The sequence below is a fragment of the Penicillium antarcticum genome (assembly GCF_028974205.1).
Source record: "Penicillium antarcticum strain IBT 31339 chromosome Unknown utg000009l_segment0_segment0, whole genome shotgun sequence".
NCBI lineage: Eukaryota > Fungi > Ascomycota > Eurotiomycetes > Eurotiales > Aspergillaceae > Penicillium > Penicillium antarcticum.
In genome coordinates, this window is record NW_026695307.1 from 1,761,262 (window position 1) to 1,783,351 (window position 22,090).

The 22,090-nt window shown below is 48.0% G+C and overlaps 9 protein-coding genes across 9 annotated transcripts; 4 read left to right on the forward strand and 5 right to left on the reverse strand.

The window, feature by feature from the left end:
• Nucleotides 1–859: 859 nt before the first annotated feature.
• N7508_009029 (uncharacterized protein) lies at nucleotides 860–1,750 on the forward strand (the record flags this gene model as incomplete). Its single annotated transcript, XM_058467092.1, has 1 exon — nucleotides 860–1,750. The coding sequence occupies one exon, from the start codon at nucleotides 860–862 to the stop codon at nucleotides 1,748–1,750; it is 891 nt and encodes a 296-aa protein (XP_058314938.1).
• Nucleotides 1,751–2,911: 1,161 nt separating this feature from the next.
• N7508_009030 (uncharacterized protein) lies at nucleotides 2,912–4,340 on the forward strand (the record flags this gene model as incomplete). The annotated part of the gene is made up of 4 exons (XM_058467093.1): nucleotides 2,912–3,000; nucleotides 3,055–3,098; nucleotides 3,158–3,186; nucleotides 3,243–4,340. 4 exons carry the CDS (start codon nucleotides 2,912–2,914, stop codon nucleotides 4,338–4,340), a joined length of 1,260 nt encoding a protein of 419 aa, XP_058314939.1.
• Nucleotides 4,341–5,644: 1,304 nt separating this feature from the next.
• Nucleotides 5,645–7,467, reverse strand: N7508_009031 (uncharacterized protein; the record flags this gene model as incomplete). The annotated part of the gene is made up of 5 exons (XM_058467094.1): nucleotides 5,645–6,531; nucleotides 6,594–6,820; nucleotides 6,895–7,168; nucleotides 7,229–7,381; nucleotides 7,440–7,467. The coding sequence occupies 5 exons, from the start codon at nucleotides 7,465–7,467 to the stop codon at nucleotides 5,645–5,647; spliced, it is 1,569 nt and encodes a 522-aa protein (XP_058314940.1).
• Nucleotides 7,468–9,269: 1,802 nt separating this feature from the next.
• N7508_009032 (D-hexose-6-phosphate mutarotase) lies at nucleotides 9,270–10,361 on the reverse strand (the record flags this gene model as incomplete). The annotated part of the gene is made up of 3 exons (XM_058467095.1): nucleotides 9,270–9,656; nucleotides 9,726–10,055; nucleotides 10,119–10,361. The coding sequence occupies 3 exons, from the start codon at nucleotides 10,359–10,361 to the stop codon at nucleotides 9,270–9,272; spliced, it is 960 nt and encodes a 319-aa protein (XP_058314941.1).
• A 994-nt stretch (nucleotides 10,362–11,355) lies between these two features.
• Nucleotides 11,356–11,894, reverse strand: N7508_009033 (uncharacterized protein; the record flags this gene model as incomplete). The annotated part of the gene is made up of 3 exons (XM_058467096.1): nucleotides 11,356–11,506; nucleotides 11,675–11,809; nucleotides 11,854–11,894. 3 exons carry the CDS (start codon nucleotides 11,892–11,894, stop codon nucleotides 11,356–11,358), a joined length of 327 nt encoding a protein of 108 aa, XP_058314942.1.
• Nucleotides 11,895–11,977: 83 nt separating this feature from the next.
• Nucleotides 11,978–12,163, reverse strand: N7508_009034 (uncharacterized protein; the record flags this gene model as incomplete). The annotated part of the gene is made up of 1 exon (XM_058467097.1): nucleotides 11,978–12,163. One exon carries the CDS (start codon nucleotides 12,161–12,163, stop codon nucleotides 11,978–11,980), a length of 186 nt encoding a protein of 61 aa, XP_058314943.1.
• Nucleotides 12,164–12,757: 594 nt separating this feature from the next.
• On the reverse strand, nucleotides 12,758–18,066 carry N7508_009035 (uncharacterized protein; the record flags this gene model as incomplete). Its single annotated transcript, XM_058467098.1, has 3 exons — nucleotides 12,758–14,773; nucleotides 14,827–15,084; nucleotides 15,133–18,066. The coding sequence occupies 3 exons, from the start codon at nucleotides 18,064–18,066 to the stop codon at nucleotides 12,758–12,760; spliced, it is 5,208 nt and encodes a 1,735-aa protein (XP_058314944.1).
• A 705-nt stretch (nucleotides 18,067–18,771) lies between these two features.
• N7508_009036 (synembryn) lies at nucleotides 18,772–20,419 on the forward strand (the record flags this gene model as incomplete). Its single annotated transcript, XM_058467099.1, has 5 exons — nucleotides 18,772–18,799; nucleotides 18,873–18,947; nucleotides 19,016–19,092; nucleotides 19,150–20,267; nucleotides 20,320–20,419. 5 exons carry the CDS (start codon nucleotides 18,772–18,774, stop codon nucleotides 20,417–20,419), a joined length of 1,398 nt encoding a protein of 465 aa, XP_058314945.1.
• A 341-nt stretch (nucleotides 20,420–20,760) lies between these two features.
• Nucleotides 20,761–21,412, forward strand: N7508_009037 (polysaccharide biosynthesis domain-containing protein; the record flags this gene model as incomplete). The annotated part of the gene is made up of 4 exons (XM_058467100.1): nucleotides 20,761–20,805; nucleotides 20,863–20,887; nucleotides 20,980–21,298; nucleotides 21,355–21,412. 4 exons carry the CDS (start codon nucleotides 20,761–20,763, stop codon nucleotides 21,410–21,412), a joined length of 447 nt encoding a protein of 148 aa, XP_058314946.1.
• Between the last annotated feature and the right edge of the window lie 678 nt (nucleotides 21,413–22,090).

Below are 22,090 nucleotides of genomic sequence, written 5' to 3' on the forward strand. Positions count from 1 at the left end.
TCTTGAAAGGCCCACCACGTTCCAATCAGGGCATGTCAAATGCGATCTTGCTACAACCTGGCGGAGGCAGCTTTCCAAAACATCACAGGAACTGACGCCATTGACGGTGGTCCACCAATGATGGATCTGTCGGTGCGAGCAAAGCATATATGGAGTGGGTCTATGAGATCAACCTCAAAGATCTAGAGACAATCACAAGGTCTTTAACCCGGAACTGGGTCCAACTATGGATAATTGGCGAGCCAGCTGCGGAGAAAAAGTGCCTAAAGAATAACTTGGAGGTGAGTGAGTACACTTCCGAAGTTTCGGAAATGGATGTGGCATGATTTGCCTCATCGGAACATGCCAGCTTGGAATCCCTAGCAGTTTCGCACCGACTAGCGTGCCATTGGTTCTAGTTTCTCTCTAGCATCATCAATTAATCACCATCATGGCGCGAGCTACACTCGGTCAAAAATCCAGAACGGGCTGCCGGGAATGCAAGACTCGAAAAGTCAAATGCGATGAACAGCGACCAATATGCGGCAGGTGTTCGAAGCTCAACAAAAGTTGTAGCTTTCTAATTACAACTCCCTACCTGTGGGGCATAGGACTGCCATATCAACAAAAAGAAAATGGCAAGGCCAGCTCTGCTCAAAAGCCGAGGCTTGATGCCGGAAAAGGCTCGTCCAAGCATGCGAAGGAGAACCTGGGCTATACCTTGAATGACATGCGTCTATTGCACCACTTCACGAATTGTACAAGTGCAACTTTGTCAGATTGCCCAGAAGCTCATAGAGCATGGGCCACAGCAGTTGTGCAAATTGCATTTGCACATTCCTTTCTGCTCCAGGGCATTTTGGCCCTTGCCGCTCTTCATATGGCAAATTTGAATCCAGGCGACAAAGAACAGCTTTCTATTCTTGCTGCCAGTAAGCAAGATGCTGCACTCAAAGACTTTCGATCCCAGCTGGCGAGCATTACTTCTCAAAACTGCGACGCCATTTTCGCATTCTCGTTCCTCGCCGAATACTACATTCCTGCCTCTGCCGGTACTGTCATCAATCCCGCTGCCACATTTATGGAGGATGATTTCTTTGACGCAATCGTGGATTGGCTTCGTTTGCACCAAGGAACATCTGACATATACAAGCGCAAGGGCCAGTGGATTCAAAATGGCCCTGTTGCTCCTCTTCTCTGGAGTGATGTCTTAGGCGAGAGATGTCAATCAGCAACAGGGAAAATTAATATTGACGAAACCAAGGCCTACCGACTGCATAACCTCGCGAGAATATGGAATTCCGACCCTGCAGCGACAACGAGCCAATTCCATGAGAATCAAATTAATTCTCGGGCACTAGAAATTTTGGTTGAGGCATTTAATCTGGCCTCCGAAGATTCTAAGGTCAACACTGATCGATTAGCTGTCCATGAGTTTCTTAACAATCCGCAGCTGTCAAAGATTAATATTTCTCAAAGGGCCGAAACATCAAATTACCTCAGTCTGTCGTTTGCATGGCTGTTTGAAATCCCGCTCGGGTTTGTGGAGCTTCTTGAGCAACGCCGACCGGCGGCGCTTATCATTTTTGCTCATTTCTCTATACTATTTCAGAATGCTCCCAAGTTCTGGTGGAATGAGCCAATTCCAGCGAAGATCGTAAAGGCCGTCGCTGCTGTGCTTCCTCAAGAATACCACAGATGGATGGAATGGCCACTACGTGAAGTATTGGGTGCTGACTGTTATGAATTGCGAAAAGTATCTTTTGGATAGAGTTGCAACCCATTCAAGGATTATGTACGTGTGACATCCTGGCCTGTTAAAGTCTGCAAGATACTACTGGGTAGTTCGAACTTACACCTGTCCTGCAAGAGCTATCTCGGGGAAATCCCGTTAAGTTCCCCAGGGATGAGGCGCAGTTGAAGATCCATATTTGGTCAACTTTGCCCAAAATATAATTGGACCGGCCTATGAGAGATGTCGGTCTTTGTATTATGCATATATTTAGCTCGGGTTTCGCGTCAGACAGCTTTTTATCGAGGATCACTTATTTTTCCTTTCGTACGAACTATTAAATTCCTAGGTTGGACCGCCTTGCAGATCAAAGACCCGTATCCTCCAGTCACATACGTTCGGCTTCCCGTTCAACTATGAAATTTGACAGGTCAACAACTTTGCTTCTGCTCGAGGCGCGTAGATCATGGAACTATCGCAATCGTGCATACTAGCAATCAAGTCGGATCACATCGAAATAAATTTCCACTCAAGTTGGGACATGGGTTACACCAATCTCGCTTATGCGAACCTGTTGCGGTCAACATGCATACTGTATAATAGTGTTGTAACATATACCGAACCATTCATAACTTTTTGGGGGGGTACTACTCCCCAGGAGGCTCTTGTCAGCTTTTGCGCTGGTGTGCAGAAGGCTTCAAAAAGACAAGGGAGGGATTCGACAGGACCTCTTTCCCACTAGGATCTGCATTCCAAACACAACTCCCATCGATCTTGGACAGCGCTTCGAGCTAATCCCTTGCATCCCGCCTCCATTCTTCCTTGCTTGTCGGCCAACTGTCCAGCCCAGCACTGACATTTCCGAGCCAAGTCCCATGACGATGCAGCCCTGCCTTCGGTTGACAGCGTTATCATACCCCGGGGTCTTGAGTTTGCCGTGTAATCGCTCACCGACTAGGTCTAATAATTGTCCCTGTCGGTGCAGTAGCCCGCCTTTAATACCTCATCCACGGGCCTATGCGGGTGGCCGGTGGACAGGCCATGCCTCCAATCCGATTTTCATAAATGACGTTCCTCACTTGAAGGCTCACACACTGGATCAATTGTTCTTTTCTTGAAATCACACATGGCAGATTTGCATTTGATTGTCTTTGGAATTTGACATCTTGATCCGGGGCTCGTGTCGCTCTATCCGTAAGGATGGGGAACGAGTCGCCCACTCCGCGACAGCTTTTCACAGAAGCTATCATCTTTTGGTCCGTCGGTCTTGTTATTTATGTTGGCAGAATGTGAGTCACAGAATTTACCTGGTCTATAATCGAAGCCAGACTGACATTTCCAAGTGCAGCTCGAATCATTGCCAATGGATCAATTAAACGTCTGTTTGGTATGCTTTCTAGGATCTCTGCTGTATATTCTCCGCACTTACTGATGTACTTCCCTTAGTGGACGACTATGTTATGACAGCAACCTTTGTAAGTGGTCACCAAATCAATCGAATCACTCTTTACTAACCAAGTTGTTCTTCAAGGCGATCTATACCACTCTTCTCGTGCTCATCCAGATATCGGCGCGCTATGCAACAAACCTCATGGACCCGAAGGACTACAGTGAGGTGCTGGCAGACCCGAAGCAGGTCAGCGATAGGGTATATGGAAGTAAAATAGTCATTGGGTTGGAGCAATGCATGTTGATCTCCACTTGGGGAGTGAAGACATGCATGCTAATGCTCTACTGGCGGATCACTCAAAACTTGCGATCGAACCTCTACATCAAGATTCTCGCGGTCTATACAGTAGTGGGATTTGTGGTTATCATGGTCACCTACTATGCGGTATACTGTCGACCATTTTCTCAATACTGGGCTATGCCTGTGGAAAACATGCAGTGCGCAACATATCAACACTACTCAATTACGCAAGCCGTCTTCAACATCTCTTCAGACGCAGTGATGTTCGCCATTCCAATCCCCCTTCTCATCCGTGCACAGCTCAAGCGGCGCAGAAAGGTCGTGTTGATCGGCGTCATGAGTCTGGGTTTGTTCACTATCATTGCCGCCATCTTGAACAAATACTTCAACTTCGCTTCTCCTCTGACAACAACCTATCAAATTTGGTACATCCGTGAAGCAAGTACCGCGATCTATGTGGCCAATCTGATGTGCTGGTGGCCGCTTCTGCGAAAGCTCTTCGGCCTCAAAGCTTTCCAGTACAACAGCAACCGAGGTCAGCGGCCCAGAAACCAAAACAATAAAAACAAAGATAGCAACGGCTATGACACATCCAATGGCTCGCAATCCCGCCCGTCATTCACTTTCCCACGTTCGTGGCGACCGCCTTGTCGCCGAGGTATCAAGAACGCACCACCACTTCCACAAAGCGGTGGTCAGCGCTCCAGTACTGATCCAATTAACCGATCCAATACATCCAATACCGACTTCATTGATGATCCACACCGCATTGAAGCTGTGCCTTTGGAGGACTGGAACAACAATGATCAGATTTCCATGACCCAGGCTTTGGACAAGCCGCCCTCGAAGCGAGATGACTTCACTGATGATTATATGCATTCTGAGAGCGAGTACGAGCCTCAGTCTGATTCAAAACGACATGCACAGTCACCCTGTTGATAATCTCCCCTGTCCTGATCGCTATATTTGTACATTAGGCGCGAAACTACTACCCTACCTGTGGTAAATTTTTCTTGTCTTGGCGATTTGATTGTGATATTTTGTTTTGAATACCCGGTAGCGCTTTGAAGTTTCTCAAACACATATTTTGCGTTAGGGACAGAGTGGGCGGAAGGAATTTGTGAAATTTTCAATCTAGTTTTGGGACGTCGAACTCATATCGGGTCAACAAAATCAACCATATGAGGACTAATATGGCGAATAATCCCCCCATATTGTATACAAGGATATCCACAATGGCATATAAATAGACATCTACCCCATAAAACCCCATAATACCCCGGGTTATGCCCAACGATGGATTTCGCCGATCTTTTTGTACCAAAAAGTGCTCCAAGTTGTTTGGTAATGAATCACTTCTCTTAGGGAATTTGTTAAAATAGCGACCGTAGTCTAGTGGTTATGATTTCGTGGGTTCATCCTGTACTCTATTCATTTGATCGCGAACTAACGTCTGAGTAGGGTTTCCCATTACCTTTATCAGGCAATATGATACAACCGGAGACCCGGGTTCGAACCCCGGCGGTCGCAGCTTCCTTTTTTTGCTTTACCTTCTTACCTATTTTCCTTTATAGCTGAAAAATGGGGTATCATTTTAACAAAATTATGCTATGTCTCCTTTGACGTAGTCACATTATATTATACGCCATATTCCACTCCTGTTGTACATACGTGAGGCACGTCTAGATACTTACTCCCAGGAGGTGAATGGACCGGGCTTACGCCGATGCCCCGCGGACGACGACCAAATATAACCTGTAGCAGTCAGCTTGTGTCGGAATGAATAGAGGAGAGAATAAACCCACGAAATCGTAACCGCTAGACTGAAACTCTTTTCCTGGACTCATGATCTAACAGATAGCATCGCCGTGGGCGATAATTCTAACGTTTTAGTTGTAGCTGTCTTCATCCATGCCTTGCTAGCCAAATAGTTGCCGTACATACCGGTGACAATCTCGAGCCCTACCAACCTTGACCCACAAGGGAGGTACCTGTAGTAGTAGGCCTAAAAGTTTCCCTTTTAAATTTCTAATCTCATATCCAGTGACGTACCAAAGTGGGATTACGGCTCACATGATAGCGAGCATTCATGGATAGATCGTTGACAGATTGAAGTTTTTGCGTTGGAATTAGGTATTGGCCCAAAGTAACATTCAAGTCGTGGTCATAAATAGTTTAAAGGTAATTAGGACATCTGAAATAATCGACTGGTCTAAATGACAAAAAATAAAAGAAGAAGGGGATCAGAGGTGTTCATCATCACCCAACAACCACTGGACATGACGATAAGACACACGGCCTTGATCCTGGGGCTGATGATGGCCCGCCTGGAAGGTTTCGGCAAACATTAGACCACGCTCATAGTGTTGGACTCCCATCATTCCCTGTGGGCCATCCAACTCGCCATAACTCTCCAGGGCATCAAAGACAGCAGTGTATTGCAAGTCGGGCATGTCGATATTCATCGGAGTGGTAGGACGACTCTGGAAGCCTAACTCGCCATTCCAAGTCATGTTCTGGATGGCCATCAATGTTCCATTCGTGATAATCAGATAGTCCCAATCTCCGTTCGAGATCAGAACCCGGTTGGTCGCCTCAATGATCCGGGGCAGGACGTCCTCTGTGGGATTCAGAGACTCATCGTATGCCTGCTCGGGTCCCGGGTCGGCGCCTACAAAGACACTGTCAAGGCTACACAGCTGCCAGTTGACATCCTCGGGGACATGCAGAGCCTTCTTGACATCTGTGCGGTTGAAATAGGGTACGCGGTCTGGTTGATAGGCAAGGTCTGTGGGGTTGCCTAGGACATCCCATAAGAGCGGGCATGTTTGGCTGATCTTGGCAGGGTTCCAGCAGGGGTTCGAGTTGTATACTTCGCCGTAGATCATGTTGTAAATATCACACTCAGAGTAATTCATATGCTTCGTGGGCTGCACTCCAGAGGCAGGGAAAGTAAAATAATCGTCGAAATACTCTTTGTAGCCACATTGCTCGTATTCATCTCTCAGATCTCCCATAAAAGATTGGTTGAAGTTGAACAGCTCAGCATGTTGTTCAACAAAGGGGTAAGAGGGGAGTTCGGCCTGGATCCAATCCCACTGGCCGATGCAGGGGTCATACATGAGCGCTCCTAGCATGGGTCAGAATGTGTGCCCAGTGAAATGTAGTTTTGACAGAGTGGTAGACTCTTACCGCTGAGGTCGAAGTGCTCGGTATCATTCTTGTCAAGCATCGCGGCGGATATGTAGGGCACGTAACGCCCCGCATAACTTTCGCCACTTAGGAAAATTCGAAAGTTTTTGATATCATATGCTTCTTGGAATTCTTGGAAAAAGTCAATGAAAGCGGCAGCGAGCTCATCTTCATTGGTAGCAGTTGGTGTACCGTTTGAGAACCCGACGCCAACCGGTTGGTCGACCCTAATCACCCCAGTCAGTTTATCAAGCATCTCTACAAACCTCAGCATCTATGAACTACTTCACCAATGACTTACCATAGCATGTTGGTCAAATTGACCCATGAATACTCATTAATGACTGGCTCGTAGGTGCCGGGTTGCCAAGTAAAGCGTCCATTCTCCTGCAGAAACCCCTGCATTGAACTACATCCTGGTCCACCACTCAGCCAAATTGTGAGGTCGTCGCTCGGCTCTCCGAGCTTCGGTTGGAATATATAGAACAAGGAATCGTTTCCACGGATCGGCATATACCCCGAGTACATCTCTCCTAATTCGAAGTGAACCCCTGGTAGACTTTCCACCACATGGACTGAAGAAAATGTAGACCTCGGTCAGCCGAGATTGAATAACTGGATGGAGTGAAGCATACCTTTGGTCTTGTTGGTCAGAAATCGATAGTTGGACGTATCGATCGCTTCAGATTCACGATTATGGCGATTATTATCGATGATAGGCCTTCCTGTCGGCCATCTTGCCTGGCTTCTTGCTTCGCTGCCACTGGTGAGAAATGCGGTCGTCAGCACTGCTGTTGTGATAGATTGACCCAACATTTTGGCACTCCCTTTGCAGGGATCACGTACTGTCTGTTAGCAAGGCAAAATTCTCCATCAGTGGACTTGGGTAGAGCCAAGGACAGGCTACGCGTATACCATAATTTGTAAGCTTCCCTTGTTGGGGTATGACAATCAGGACCCTGTCTATTTCTCCAAGACTCTCCCGATAGGAGTCCACCTTTTAGGGGATCGACCGTGCTACTGGATTATTCGGTACGGGCTAAGAGCCGAGAGTGGGTTTACAATCATAAAATTCGGTGGTTCTTCGGCAATTTATTACGGGTTGTGTCTATATACCAGTCAAAATGAGGATTAGTGTACCTTGCATGCGACAACGCCAGTCTCTGCAGCTTGCGCGGACGAGTGATGTAACTAGGCGAAGTTGGGTTTGCTATCAGATCGGATAGGTCCGGCATCTTTTGTGAAATCTTGGAAGGGGGGAGGAGGGATTGGTTAAGTGTAGGTGTCTCACGCTGACCCATGTACATCAAGCAAACTACGGTCAATCCCGAATGTCGTTTCCCCAGGTGACATATGACCAGGGAAGCTATACAGAAGCATAGATTCAGAAGTATTCGGAAACCAAATAGCTGACTAGCGGCAATTATTCTCTCATCTGTGGACCCACTGGCAATACTCGATGGATCTTTGGATCTACCATACGCAACTAGGGCTTTTTATGAAGAATTACCCCTGATTAGGTAAGGCATCAAAGCGGCCAGACCCGAAAGGGGGTCCAGCGTGGTGACGCCATTCCTTGGCGGGAAGGAGTTGGCGGGAAGGAGATGGCGGCCACTTTACCGTCGTGTGAAATGATGTATTATCTGGATCGGATTGAAGGAAGCATTTCACTTCAGCTAGCTTACACTCCGTCGTATTCCAGTCAGGAGCGAACCAGAAAACTGGTAATAACCACGTACAAATCGAAGTAGCCATAGAAGAATGGGAGAAGCTACATGAGAACCACTGCCACAGATACTCAAGATCTAGACTTTCACATCACAAGGTTCTCCAAAAGTGCTTCCACGACTGGCAACTAGGAAGTCTACTTTGAAACTGTGATGTTCCAGGAAACGAGGCAATGGGAAACATATTGCTGATAATGTAAACGACAACGATTCATAGGAAAACGAGACGTTCATACAAAATATCATGAGTCTTGTCCTGCTATAAGCGACATGTATGGGTTGGTTATTTGTTGGCATTCAGAGATTACCTTCCATAATACGAATAAGCGACTTGTTGTCACCTTTATCCTCCAGCGCGCCGCTTAAAATGTCTTTGAAAAACAAGCATATCGATCCATCGAGATCATGAATTAGCTTCAGCTCGCCTGAACGAGTATCAATTGACCTTTAAGAGCTTTCGCCTCTTCTGTGAGACTGTTCAGATAGAGGATATATTCCCTTCTAGACTTTGGGGCTTGTTTGAACTATACACAAGCGCAAAGTATCTAAAGTCATATGAGTCGTCGATAGAGCAGGTGAAGTTTTTCCGGAGATGTCGCAGACCGCATGATCAAGTGGAAAAGAGGGAAGAATGATATATTTTCAAATGGAAATGGTAAATGGCCGGCTGTGAGAGAGATCTCCAGGGAGGGAAAGAAACATCTTTCGAAAACTTTCCAGACTCTCCTCTCAACTATGTCAGGGATTACCTTGCTAATGCTTCTTTAAGCCCTCGTCCATACGTTGCGAGGCCATGTGTCACAAGCAATGGAATATGAGTTGTATCAGCATGATCCTAGAAAATATCAATTCAGTGTTGAAATTCAAAAGAGATGTCTTAAAGTCATAAACTATCGTGTGTAACGAGAGACAGAGTAATGGCAAAAGCTAAGATGTGAGATCTCCGTAATTACAGGCGAGACTTGATGCTCTGAGCACCCTCCCAGGCTTCTCCAGCCTCAAGAGTCTGCCAGCCAGTCACAGAGCCGGCCTCAACACAGATCATGTTCTTGTAAGCCTCATCTGGTCCAAAGTCGGCCATACCCTTAGCCTTTTCAATCCAAGGGTTCCAGACCACGACGTCGTTCAAGGCCTCCCGAGTCACCGAGAACAGAGGCTGGTCATCCTTAGCTGAGGCGACGACAATGGGAACGGCCGGGTCGAGATTCTGGTAAACACGATCGGTTTCTTGAGTGATGGCGAGAGCGGGAGAGGATTCAGTGTGAGAGGTGGCGTTGAGAGTCTTGTCGACGTAGGTCTTGGATTCGAGGTTCTTAATGCGGATATCGGAGATGTCCTGTTCGTTTCAATTAAGTTTAAATCAGCAAGGTATTCGAAAGATAAAACAATCAACAGGGGCTCCTACCGCAATGTTGAGGTATGTGTGCATCAGAGTCTGGAAATCAAAGTTCTGTTTGCCTTCGTTGCGGACCTGCAATGCTGTCTCCAAAGTATCCTTTGTAAGGGTAACACTGTAAACCAGACCGAACTCATAGGGCCATGCCTCGCGGAACTCATCGGTCAACATGGAGTGCGACAGTCCGAAATCGAGCTTCACAGTGAGATCGGTCTGGTCAGCATCTCTTCCAGGTGCTTCCGAGGACGACTTGCCCAAAAACTCCCAGTTAGAGTTGCGTGCGAAGCCATGTTGAGGTAGGGAAGAGGTGGCGTGATTTTGGGGAGGAGGACCGAAAACCTGTAGAATGAAGCAGGGCGATTAGCAGCTAGGTCGACAACAAAGTAATTGCAAATCACATACCGGGAACACGAGCGGAATACCACCACGGATTGGCTTGGAACCATCCAAATGGGCCTTCTCACTCACGAACAGCTGCTCCTTGCCGTTTGTCTTCCATGAGGTCACGGTAGCGCCGTACAGATGCACAGTAACCGACTGACCGGAGGGCAATGAGGCTTCAATGATGTTGTCCTTGATGGACAGAGTGGGCTGCGGGAGAGATGCGCCCACTCCAATGGCGGAGGGTTTGTTAGAACGATCCATTGTTGACGAGAGTGAAGATGTGAAAGAGGAAGAGCTGAGGCTTATGGCGGGGAATCTTATCGCGCCCCCGCCTGTTTTGATTCGCGTTCCACTTTTAACGTGCCTGGATGTCGATCTGTCTATGCTTTTTATATACAATTATGTATAGGTATATACATTCAACTCTATTGTTTACCTCTTCTTAGCTCAGCTCGAAGCTTAGCCTTAGCTCCATAAAGGAAAACTTGGCTAATTACATCGTGTTGTGTATATCACGTGATTGGGCATCGTCAAAGGCCTTACCATCAGCGAGTCATTTGACATTTCAAATGTGTGGTTGGAGATATATTGTCTACAATGGAACTTGCTTGCCTTCTTTAAATAAGTCTTCGCTGTGGTCATATAGTTAGAATGGGAATGTTCGCAAATTTTGTTCTATATATATATCAACAAATGCAAAAACAACCTCGACAGAGTGGAAATGGTATTTCATAAGAGAACATTTGCGTAGATCTCCGAGATCTGTGGAATCAATTCCCCCAGACAGGAACGCTGGATTTGATGAGCTTCCTTCCTAGCCAGAGAATGTTTGCATCTGATCTATAAGTGCACTCGTTCACTAGCTTGTTTACAAAAGAAGTTAGCTAGCTATCTGAGGGTCATTCACAAAGCAAAGTCAGATGCCCGGATGCCCACCCACTCTAAGCCATGTTGAGCGGCAAAGCCTCGTATGTGTCCCGGTCCACCGGTGTATACGTTCTCCAACCACCTGCTAATACTCCTGCTTGATCACAACAGCCAACTATTTCAGGCTCATTTGCTGTTAGTCCAATGGATGTTGCTTAGAATGATGCCCAACGCCCATGAGTCACAAGCTAGAGCATTACACTAGCCACGGTAGCTCTGGGAATGACGGAAGAGCAGGTTACTAGAGCCTTGCCTTCTGGGATTTATCATGTTTATGGAGCAGGTAATTTACACTATAAGCTTTTCGTAAGATCTGTACAAGCATCATCTAGCCATGCTGCAACGAAGTTGAAGTCGGCCCCACAATACTGACAGCCTCAATCCGCTTCATTTCCTGCTCCGTCAGCCGCCAGCCAAGCGCTTGCATATCCAGTTCCGCCTGCTCAGCATCACAAACACCAAACCAAAGGAACAACACCCTTGTTGATAGAGTAATTCAACGCAACAGCTGGAACAGGTGCGCGTCAAGCCTGCTTCTACACAGTCTACAAGTCCCCTGAAGACTTTGGAGATCATAGTAGAATGGATCGGGCCGTGAACGAGGTAGATATAGACATAGTCCAGTTGGAGTCGAATCAGAGACTCACGGAATTTGGAATTGGGCCCGCCGGATCGCAAGAGGGTATTGGTCATATCTGGAATTGAAAGCCACCTTGCCTTGCACGACGAATGAGTCTCGCGGCATGCCCTGGAACAGAGTTCCACAGATCAGCTCGCTCTCGCTGTCGCCGTAGGACTGAGCTGTGTCTTCAAGTGTCAGACCTACGGATTTGGGCTTCTGCCATGCTGCGTGGTTTTGGGGAACATCTTTGGTTGGATTATTATTGAATGTGGCATTGTTGCCCCATGAATAAGTTCATATACTCTTGTAGGGAGTCTACCAAACCTTATCATGGACGTCTGGGAGAGCGATTCGGCTTTGCGAGGTTGGCACCAGGCCGGCTAGGAGCATGTCGACTGGGTCGCTTAGGTGGGTATCCACTGGCTTTGGACGGGGAGGATGGGAAACTTTGTGTGGCGGATATGCCGGCTGCTAGGCTGGCTTGCATCATGTTTTGGGTTCCTGGTGTAGTCATTGTGGTGGTTGTAGTGGTGGTGTTCTGCCTCGTATCTAGCTAGCCTCCGCCGAGCGAGCAGTTTCTGTACAAAGTGAGGTGATTTAGTTAATGATAACGAATGTTGTGAGATTGATTGTCCAGATTGATAGTGCCAGGTGAACTACATAGAGAACAGGAAAGGTTGCACCTGCGTTATCACGACTATAAAACAAGGAGCCATATTGTCGGATTTTCTTCCTTACGGCGGTTACATTATTTCTGCCCCTTAAGACCTGTGGCGATGGCATGGCGAGGGAGCGGGGGATCATTGGGTCGCGGCAGGCGACTGCTACAAGAGTATTCTCAAAAACAGGGAAGTTGATCATGTTCATATCGATTGTTTTAGGGGTAAATTATAATCGCAGAAGCCCCCAAGAACGCGAAAAACAGAAATAAGTACACCAGGATGGAAAGATGAGATACGAACCGAAGGCATCTCATGAAGATAACATACATGTGGGGAAGTGCTTCCACTAGAGAAGACATGTAAAATGCAGGGGAATAATGATGAGACGGCGTGCAATGTAGAAAAAAAATAATATCCAATCAAAGTTTTCGCTGTAAACGCCATCGCTATGCTGAATTGTTGTGTCGATCTAATGCACGAAGTGATTCGACACGAATATGGAAGAGGAGATCATCGACCTCACGGATGGAGTTAGGGTCCAGAGTTGCCAGCTTCATATCTCCTAGGAGTGTCCTGAGAGACTGGGTAATGCTTGCTTCGTTGATGTGTGTTTGAGGCCCAGTGGATGTGTCCTCTATTTGTGTACCCGGAGTGGCAGGAGTGGCAGGATTGGCGGGCTGCTCGGGTTGCTGGCTAGGGATCGCGTCATCCATCTCCATTTTCGTATCAACGGCTGGAGCAGGCTCAATCGTTTCGTGAATATCGCTCATTTGACTGTCCGTTGCCGCCTCAGTAGAAACATAAGGAATGCTCTGTTCCACAGCTTGATCCTCGGCTACAAAGCTCTCAGGAACCACATCTTGATCGCCATCATGAGGTTGGACTTGTTCCAGGACTTCGGAAGAAACTGCAGAAGGCTGAGACATATTTTGTTGAGACCGCGTCTTGCGTTTGCGTTTCTCGGGGATGGTATCACTGGGAACACCGAGTTCCACAGCAGTGGAGGGACGCTGCTCGTCGAGACGCAGTGATTTGCGGGACCGCTTTGAAGGTCTTGGAGTCTCTGTATCTTCTGTTGGCTCCTCCGCAACTGACCCTTGAGTAGCATGAACTACCTCTGCAGGAGGATTTTCTTCCACTTTGCGTTGAGAATGACGGGCAGATCGTCGAGTGGCAGTGGGAGATGAGACTGGTCCAATTTGCTCAGTGACAGTAGATCCTTGAGAGCGAGAATCATCCAGATCTTCTGCCATGCCATCACCATCCTTTCCAGTGGTCAGTCGCGTTGAGCGACGTCTGTCATTTCGCTTCGATGCGCTAGGCTCTTCTTCAACACGCTTTCTCTTCCTTGCGGTTGACTGCTGGGAAGAAGTGGTTGAGGGCTTGCTTTGAGGCTGCCCATCCATGTCAACGGCAAATTCCAAATCCTGTTCAAGCTGAGATTGAATTTGCGTGTCGACTTCCTCGCCTGAATCCATGAAGGCATCGGGAAGGTTGATGTCCGGAGGCGGATCCGTAAGTTGCTGGTTCTCCTCTGCCGCAGGCTGGGGACTTGCTTGCTTCTTTTTCTTAGAGCTAGAGTTTGATTTACTCTTGCGGACAGGTTTTTGAACTGGAGTTTCCTGAGAATCAGGTACATCAACATGGGAAAGGTCTTGGGAAGTGGCTGCTTCTTGATTCAATCCTGATCGAAGACGTCTGCTCGCGGTTGTTGAAATGGCTCGGGGGGTGGCATCTGCATTTTCCTTGTCTTGATCATGATAATTAATCGTGGGAGCATCATTCCTCTCCTCTGTAGCAAGTCGCGAAGTAGCGGGACTATTAACAGTGGATTGTTTACCCGAAGGGCCTGCCAGAACCTTCGCAGCCTTTGCGGCCTTTCGCCGAGCGCTTCTGGACTGCTTCCGACCCTTTGATGGGCTTGGACTTCGAGAGTGAATCTCAGGAGGAGAGGATGGAAGATCTGTTCCCTGAATGGCATTGGAATCCTGGAGTGCAGACACAGAAGTGTCAGTGTTTACGGCAGGTGTTGGATCCCGTGTCGCGGGTGTAGGGGATGATCCAATGAATCCCTCTTCATTCTCGGTTGGCGCAAGTGTGGGGGTTATTGGAATCTCGGATGCTGATTCAGATGACTGTAGCCGGCGCAAATGAGGAGGGGTGTTGAAACCTAATTTCCGAGGGGAGTTGGCAGGCGAAGACGACTGGATGGACTCGATCATCGAAAACACTTCACGACGGTTGCGACGCTTTTTGGCCACAGCAGCACCTCCAAAGATTTCCGTGTCCGGAACTCCAAGTTGGAAGTTGCTAGGCAATTGGGGCTCATTCAGCCCATTCGAAGCAATTGATTCCTGCGTCCGCACCACAGGAGATGAATTGAGAGTGTCTTGACTGGCCCCAAGTTTGCCTCTACGCCGATTGTTCCTCTCTGGAGCAGGCGGAGGCAGCATTTCAGTGTCCTGTAACAACGTTAATATACAATCCCAGTGGACAATGAGAAACTTCATCGTACCTGATCACCATCTAATGGCGGAGCGATGCTCTGAAGCTTGAATTCAGCAGTCTGCACAGCTTCCAGAATACTGTCCGGACAGACAGTAGGCTGGGAGTCGAAGGTTGAGTGCCAAAGTTCGACAAACCTCTTGCTAATCGAAGTGTGCGATGATTTCAAACCAGCGCAGAAGGTCGCCTGGAACTTGCTCACAATTGATAAATTATCCGTAATTGATGCTTGTATGATGCTGACTCCTGCAGAAGAAAGGGCACGACACTAGATTGAAGTCAATACAGGATCCTTTAATTCGGCGGGGATACCTACCGCAGTAATAATCCTACTATCAACACCGGAATCAACGTCGATCTTGTAAGACTTATCCTCAAGCCAGACGCTCAGTGGTGACTCCAGACTTTGGAGAAGCCGAGAGCGGAATTGCGGAATGCCAGAGCCCAAGAAAGATGTCAATGCTTCAATGAAATCTGCGAGACCGGGTACACCAGGGGCCTTGAACTCGTCATATGCACCACACAAAGTACGAGAAATCGACTCGATAAGTTTATGGGGGAAAAGAGAATGTCCGACTGACTGAATTCCATCACGTGCGATACCTAGTCCAGTGCCTTGCAGGAATGGAATAGACAAAGAGTGACAAAACAGCGAGGTTGACGGAAGATAGGTATCACCAGCTGGGAGAACCATGAGGTGTTCAGCCATGGGTTCTACAATCATGGTGGCGATTGCCTGATTTCCTTTTTCCGTTCGAACTACATGGACGAATGAATCAAGCAAATGAGACCAGTCAGAGAAAACAGCAGGGTAAGCCAGACCGAATGTCAAGATTTTGATGGCATTCTCGTAGTCACGAGACACGGACCCATCGCGCTCACGAGCAGATTCGATAGGGAACGATCGCAGGGCATTCGAAGCTGCTTGCGCGGCCGACTTCCAAACAACTTCCGACAATGGGTGCGCGCGAGGCAAAGCGGTGGTCTCTGCGGTGCTCAATTCTACACACTGTCGCAAAAGCTCAAGTCGAGATCCACGGGAGATTCTGCTGTTACAGGCAGCTTCGATGGTACCCATGACTAAGCGTGCATAGGATTCCGTTGGTAATACTGTTCCTGTACTGCTGGTGATCGTCCGGAGAAGATGAAGAATAGGACTGTTAAGATTGGTGCCTGGTTGGGTGTGACGATGCGTTGGAGTGGTGGCAGTTTGGAATGTTTCGTCAGTACTTCTTAAGAGAAGCTTCTCAGTGAATGGGATGCCGCCGAGAGCAACAATCATGGTCGTGGACAGGAAGCGGAATCTCTCAAAGAAAAGGTTCGTGTCATTTCCGACAGCGTTCAGAGAAGGTGGCCCGGTAGTCCAAAGACGATGCAACAAACCAAGAACACCTGCCACAGCTTGCATCGACTCACCGGAGGGTGTGATTTCCTTGCTGGAGGCAAGCGACAAGGCGTTGGACAGATTAATCCAGGCCATAGCGATATGTGACGATTCAATTGCGGTGTCAACCCAGACTGAAGACTTGAACAGGTTCTCGAAAACCTTCAAAATTGACGAAATTCTTGATCGAACCCAACGACTATCGGCCGCAGGAAGTTCTTCGGCCTCAATTTTATTAGTGTCGTTGATTCGACCCTCAGTCCAAAGCTTAGCCTGCGTGCTCCACAGAATATTTGTCAATATGCGAGATAGACAATCACTGAGCGCGGGTACAGTCGAAAAGATGCCCGAAGAAGGCACAAGAACGTATTCCTCCCATATAATGTCAAGATGCTCGCTAGAAGCAGAAGGGCGGAATGTGTAGTATAGCAGGCTGTGATAACTTGTCAGAGCAAGCTGAGTTGGCGGCGATCCGGCCTTGTCACTCTTTTTGCGGTCGAATTGCGAGAGCACTGGTTTACCCAGCATTTTAAGCAACGAGCGACTTGTCGAGTCGCTGGGACCGACGGCATAGATGAATCGATTCCACCCCACGATGGCCTGTGCTTTGATAGCAGCTTCGCTGCAGTTGAAGCATTTTTGTAGTACCAAAACCCATTCCTTAAAGTGATCCCATTGTTCCAGATTCCATCTTTTGCTCCTGAGCAGTAAAATGATGATGCTCCAAATTTGAGGGACATGAACACCGCTTTCCACAGACGACATCATTCGAGCCATTCGCTCACGGATCTCTGTGACTAGTTTTCGGTCATGCTCGAGTGTCCGGTCGAAAAGCTCCCGGATATTTTTCGACAAAATAGGATTCGGACCGGCTTCTGCGGTAATCTGAAATCCAAGGGCAATCGCTTTTGATCTTGTATCTTTCAAATGATGAAGCAGACCAGATATAAGGTGTTCTATCCATAAGTGTGTTTGAGTGATGAAACCTGACTTGGCTTGACTGAGCAGGCGTTGATATATGTTCAATCGATGAGAGATAATCGCGTTGCCAGGAATATTTTTTGTGATGTCTTGGAGGACGGTAAGAAGACGCGTGATGCGAGCGCCTGTCATGATCTTCGCACCGAAGTTCTGGGTCGACAAAATGGACATATAGTGCGACAAAACAGATTTGGGAACCTTGGCCTCGTTAAGACAATTGATGGAGTGATCCACCAGAAATATCTTGAAGTCATCCGAAAGTTGAGTTGAGATATCGGCGTGCCAGACAAATGCAGCCGACAGCTTCAAAGCTTGGTTGGCAAGATTTGTGTCCATAGGTTCGCCATTTGCGAGGTCTCGATTCACATCGCGCTGGATGAATTCTGTCACAATATTCAACTTCTCGGCAATGTCCTGCCCGGCGGGAAGTCCATCATATGTCCGAAGTGCTCCAAAGAATTGCATGTAGGCATCGAGTCGCGAGCTGAGTGACTCGCCTGCGAGTTGTTGAATCACTGATTCAAGTAACATAGCGAGCGATTCGGTGGTAAAAGTATCGACATTAGGTGACCAAACTGGAATTGGTGACTGCGTGGCCTTAAGGATCGATTTCGCGGGCTTCGAATCGGTCGACGGAGGGTTGGATTTGAGGTCTGGAACCGATTTCGAGGCACTAGTAAACGTCGGCGGCTTGATGAAGTTGGGCCATGGTGAGAAATTCACACGTTTAGAGCTCCGATTCGATGAAATGGCTCCAGCGGACCCAAAGGCCACGAAGGGCGACTCCTTGGGGGTTTGAACAGCGGACTCTGTTCGGTTTTCATCAACAGATCGTGAAGCTGTCCTTGGAGGTGTGGGCGGACGAGCCGAGAGGATCTCCACCATATTGGAGATCAAAAGAAAATGAAAAGAGAAAGAAAGACAAGGACCATTGCTGGGCAATCAAAGCCTGTCCATGATACTGTTGAAGGGCTGAGAAAACTAAGTTCCGGCGCGGTCGCGATGCGCGTAAAGTGAGGCGCCTGAGGCGACGAGGCACCCATGTCACGCGCTATACTTCACAGTTCGATGTTGTATAGCTTCAAATCTTCGAATATCGATATGGTAGCACGGCTTTTTTTTTTGATTGGATAGAAATTGCAGTGCAGAAAGTATACAGTGCCTTATATGCCCGCGCCACATGTATTCTCCGTGGCGCATGTCGCGTACATGTTCGCGTGGTCTTTGCAGCCTGTAGATCCTATTGCATACATTTTATATGAATCTTGCCCTGATATCAAGATCGCATTGCCATTGTCACTACGCAGAGTATACAACTTGAAAATCCGAAGAAGCCCAAAAAGAAGCTCAAGTGGGGTCTTTGCGGTTCCAACAATTTTATGACGATTCGCGCCCAACTTTCCCCGCGTCAAAGTTTCCCCTGTCTCCTTCTCTCATTCTAGTGGGATCAGTTTGATTGTAGTCGTGTTGTCCCTGGCTTTATGCGATAGTAGATCGCCCGAAGTTTGGAGCGAAACACGTCCCGCATCCCCTACCGACTACGTCCCTCACTTCTCTCAGTGCGGCTTGCAGACACACGCGCATATTATCATGCATTCCCTCCAGTTGCATGGAGCAGGTATGCCGGATGCATTCCTATTTTGCACCTCCAGGATTGCAAATTGGCTGACTGGAGACTTCGGCGAGTGCAGCGAAGCTGCAGCAGGTGACGCAGTTGATGAAATCTCTCGAAGATGACCTAGCAGGGAAGAACTTGACGACAGAGCGTAAGTTCTGACGCATTACATCCGTCAGCACCGGGTCCATTCAATTCTGACCATAATATCTCCAATAGAAAGAGTCCAAACCCTCCTCCAGTTGCGGCAGCACGGCACGAACCCCACCAGCGCAGAGCCGATCTACTCGCAGAATGTATGGCCTTACGAGTATATCAATCCTCAGTGGAAATGAGACTAACCGTCTCATCAGGGAATTAACACACTGGTGCGGTATGGAGTTGATGGGGAATCCCCTGAGGTGCGACGTGCGGCCTTACGCTGCGTTGCCAATGCCTTGTTGCTTGATGCGAAAATGCGACAGGTGTTCGTGGACACAGGTTACGGCGGAAAGCTCGCCGACAAGCTAAAGACCGATAATTCGGAAGACGAGATGGTGACAAGTCGGATTCTATTCTATGCAACCTACGATACGACTATGGACTTTGAAGACCTGATCAAAAACCATGCACTGGGAGAGAACGTCACCTATCAGCTCGGGCGTCATGCGAAGCAATTCCCTAAGTCAGGGAGGACATCATTGTCCCAAATGGACGAGCTGGCTCTAACAGATACACTTAAGTTGGTGTACAATGTGTCAAAACTCTTCGATCTTGCTGCCGTCTTCTCCCCTTCTATCCCTCACATTTTGAAGATCATCAGCCGCATTAATATTCCATCTAAGCCCTTAGACGGATTACTTGGCAGCCTCCTCAATGCATTGTCAATACTTGATCTAGAAGAAAAGAACGGAAAAGTGTTTGAGAGCAGCCCTCTTTTCCCGACATTTAACCAAAACTGCAATGTGGACAAGTTGATCAACATATTGGACCGGGCCGTATCATTATACAGCCCCGATGAGCTGGAAAGCAAGGCAGTCCCGTTACTTTATTCACTTATCACCATTCACGAGGTTGCACCCGATGGGCCCCGCAAATACATGCAATGGCTTCTTCTGCCGGAGAGCAGTGACCGAAGCCTCCCAATTGGACAGTCCGATACCCTTTCTTCCAAACTGTTGAAACTCTCAACTAGCCACCATACCAACCTCAAGGTTGCGATTTCGGAACTAATGTTTGTACTCTCCGACAAAGATGCCGAGAGTCTTACGAAGAATATTGGATATGGGTTTGCTGCAGGATTCCTGGCTGCGCGCGGTATCGAGATGCCACAGAATGCTAGCGAAGCTTATGCAACCAATCACGGCCCAGATGCACAGCTCAACCCTATCACTGGACAAAGATGGGCTGCTGAGCCTAAAGATGAGGGCCCACCAATGACTATGGAGGAGAAGGAACGAGAGGCAGAACGACTGTTCGTCCTGTTTGAGAGGTACGTCTATCACAAGATCACTAGTGACACGAAACACCGCTGACCAATGCAGGGCGAGGGCGAATGGTCTTCTCAATGTTGAGAACCCGGTGACTCAGGCTCTTCATGAAGGAAGGTTCGAGGAATTGCCAGATGATGCTGATAGTGATTGAACAATAGACACCCACCTAACGGGGATAAGGTCGCATATCAGCCGAATATGATCTAAACCCAAGTCATACTACCTCATGTCATAGCGTGCATGTACTGAAATCCTTGCAGCCCATCAAGGACTCAACCAAAATATCTCTGTAATCATCAGAGTAAAAGTATACTGGAACCTACTAGATGCAGCCGGGCGGGATGACGTTATGCAAGGCGGAGAGTGTAGCCTCCGCCCGTCAAAAAAATTATGTGCGCGGGGCAGCGATCCCACATTGATTTCCATCCTTGACATCACTCTTTGTTTGTACTCTTTCTTTTCGAGTTTACAGTCCTATACCAAACCGTCAAAATGTCGAAGCCATTCAACCCCGAGGAGGCGGAGAACCTGGAGGATGTACGACCCCGCGCTCATATACATTTGCTGATCGCTGATCGCTAACAATCGCATCAGATGGAGAAGCAATTCGCCGTGAAAGGTCCGTCGCAAATCGATTCAAATCTCGTGTCTTCGCTCGTTTTAATGGAGTTTCATATTGAAGTGTGAATGTTAACGTTTCGTTCCATACAGCCGTCGAGCATCTCATGACATACTGGGCTATCCTCGAGAAGGTCAAGGGTTCGCAGCTCCGTTTGACTAAGCAGGACAACGAGATTTACGAGTCCTTCATGGAGGCTTTCCCCGACTTCGACCCCGCCGGTGAGCTTAACGAGGACCAGATGAAGAGCAAGGCCGGCAAGGAGAAGTGGCGCACTTGGATGATGCAGTGGGAGAAGATCGACGACTTCAACTTTGGCACAATCATCCGCACCCGCGCCAACGCTGAGTACGACCAGGATACCACCATCTTCGGTGTGCGCATGCAATTCTATGCTGTTGAGATCGCCAGGTGAGTTGCTCAGTGATTCATGGAAGTCACGCGCGCCCAGGAACTAACATCTATAGAAACCGTGCCGGTCTCAACGACTGGATCTACGAGAAGGCCCAGAAGGCTAGCTCTTGAATACAGATGCCGTATTGTTCCCGCCGTCCTTTGAAGTCGAGAATGGTTCCACATCCGGGCTGGCTGGCCCACGGCATTTGCTGGTTCTCTGGAGATACGGATGATGAGTGACCTTGAGGCTGTGATATACTGGCAGTGTATTGCCTTATCGCGGCTTCCGGTCGATTACGATAAAATTGCGGACATACCCCATAGACATATGGTTCGGATCGAACCATCGCAATTCCTATGTGGATTGGTACTGTTCCTCGAGATTTAGACTGCCCGTCATCATTTGAGTCCACAATATACCCAGAATAAAATATTCTTTTCGTTAATTCAAACCTCTTTCTCTTTCCAGTCTGGGGCTAAGTGATGCTCACTAGCTAGCATTCTGAGTGGCTCCGTCCCGCATCGAACATCTGGATACATACACCCATGCATATTTTTGACACTCATATAGACATTAGGGCAGTAAGAGCTGATGACGACTGATAGAATTTTCGAGATTCGGGATAAATCCAGCCGCGTGAGTTACGGGATCGGAACAATATCAGCGTGATGTCTTTGTTCATGGCAAGCATGAATGTTACCCCATTTGGAAGAATCTTAATATTGTTTTGACGGGGTGAGGGTTTATCACCGTGTGACAATGATTCGACAACCGTCTTTGCGTTCTTGCAATCATCTCGATTTCCG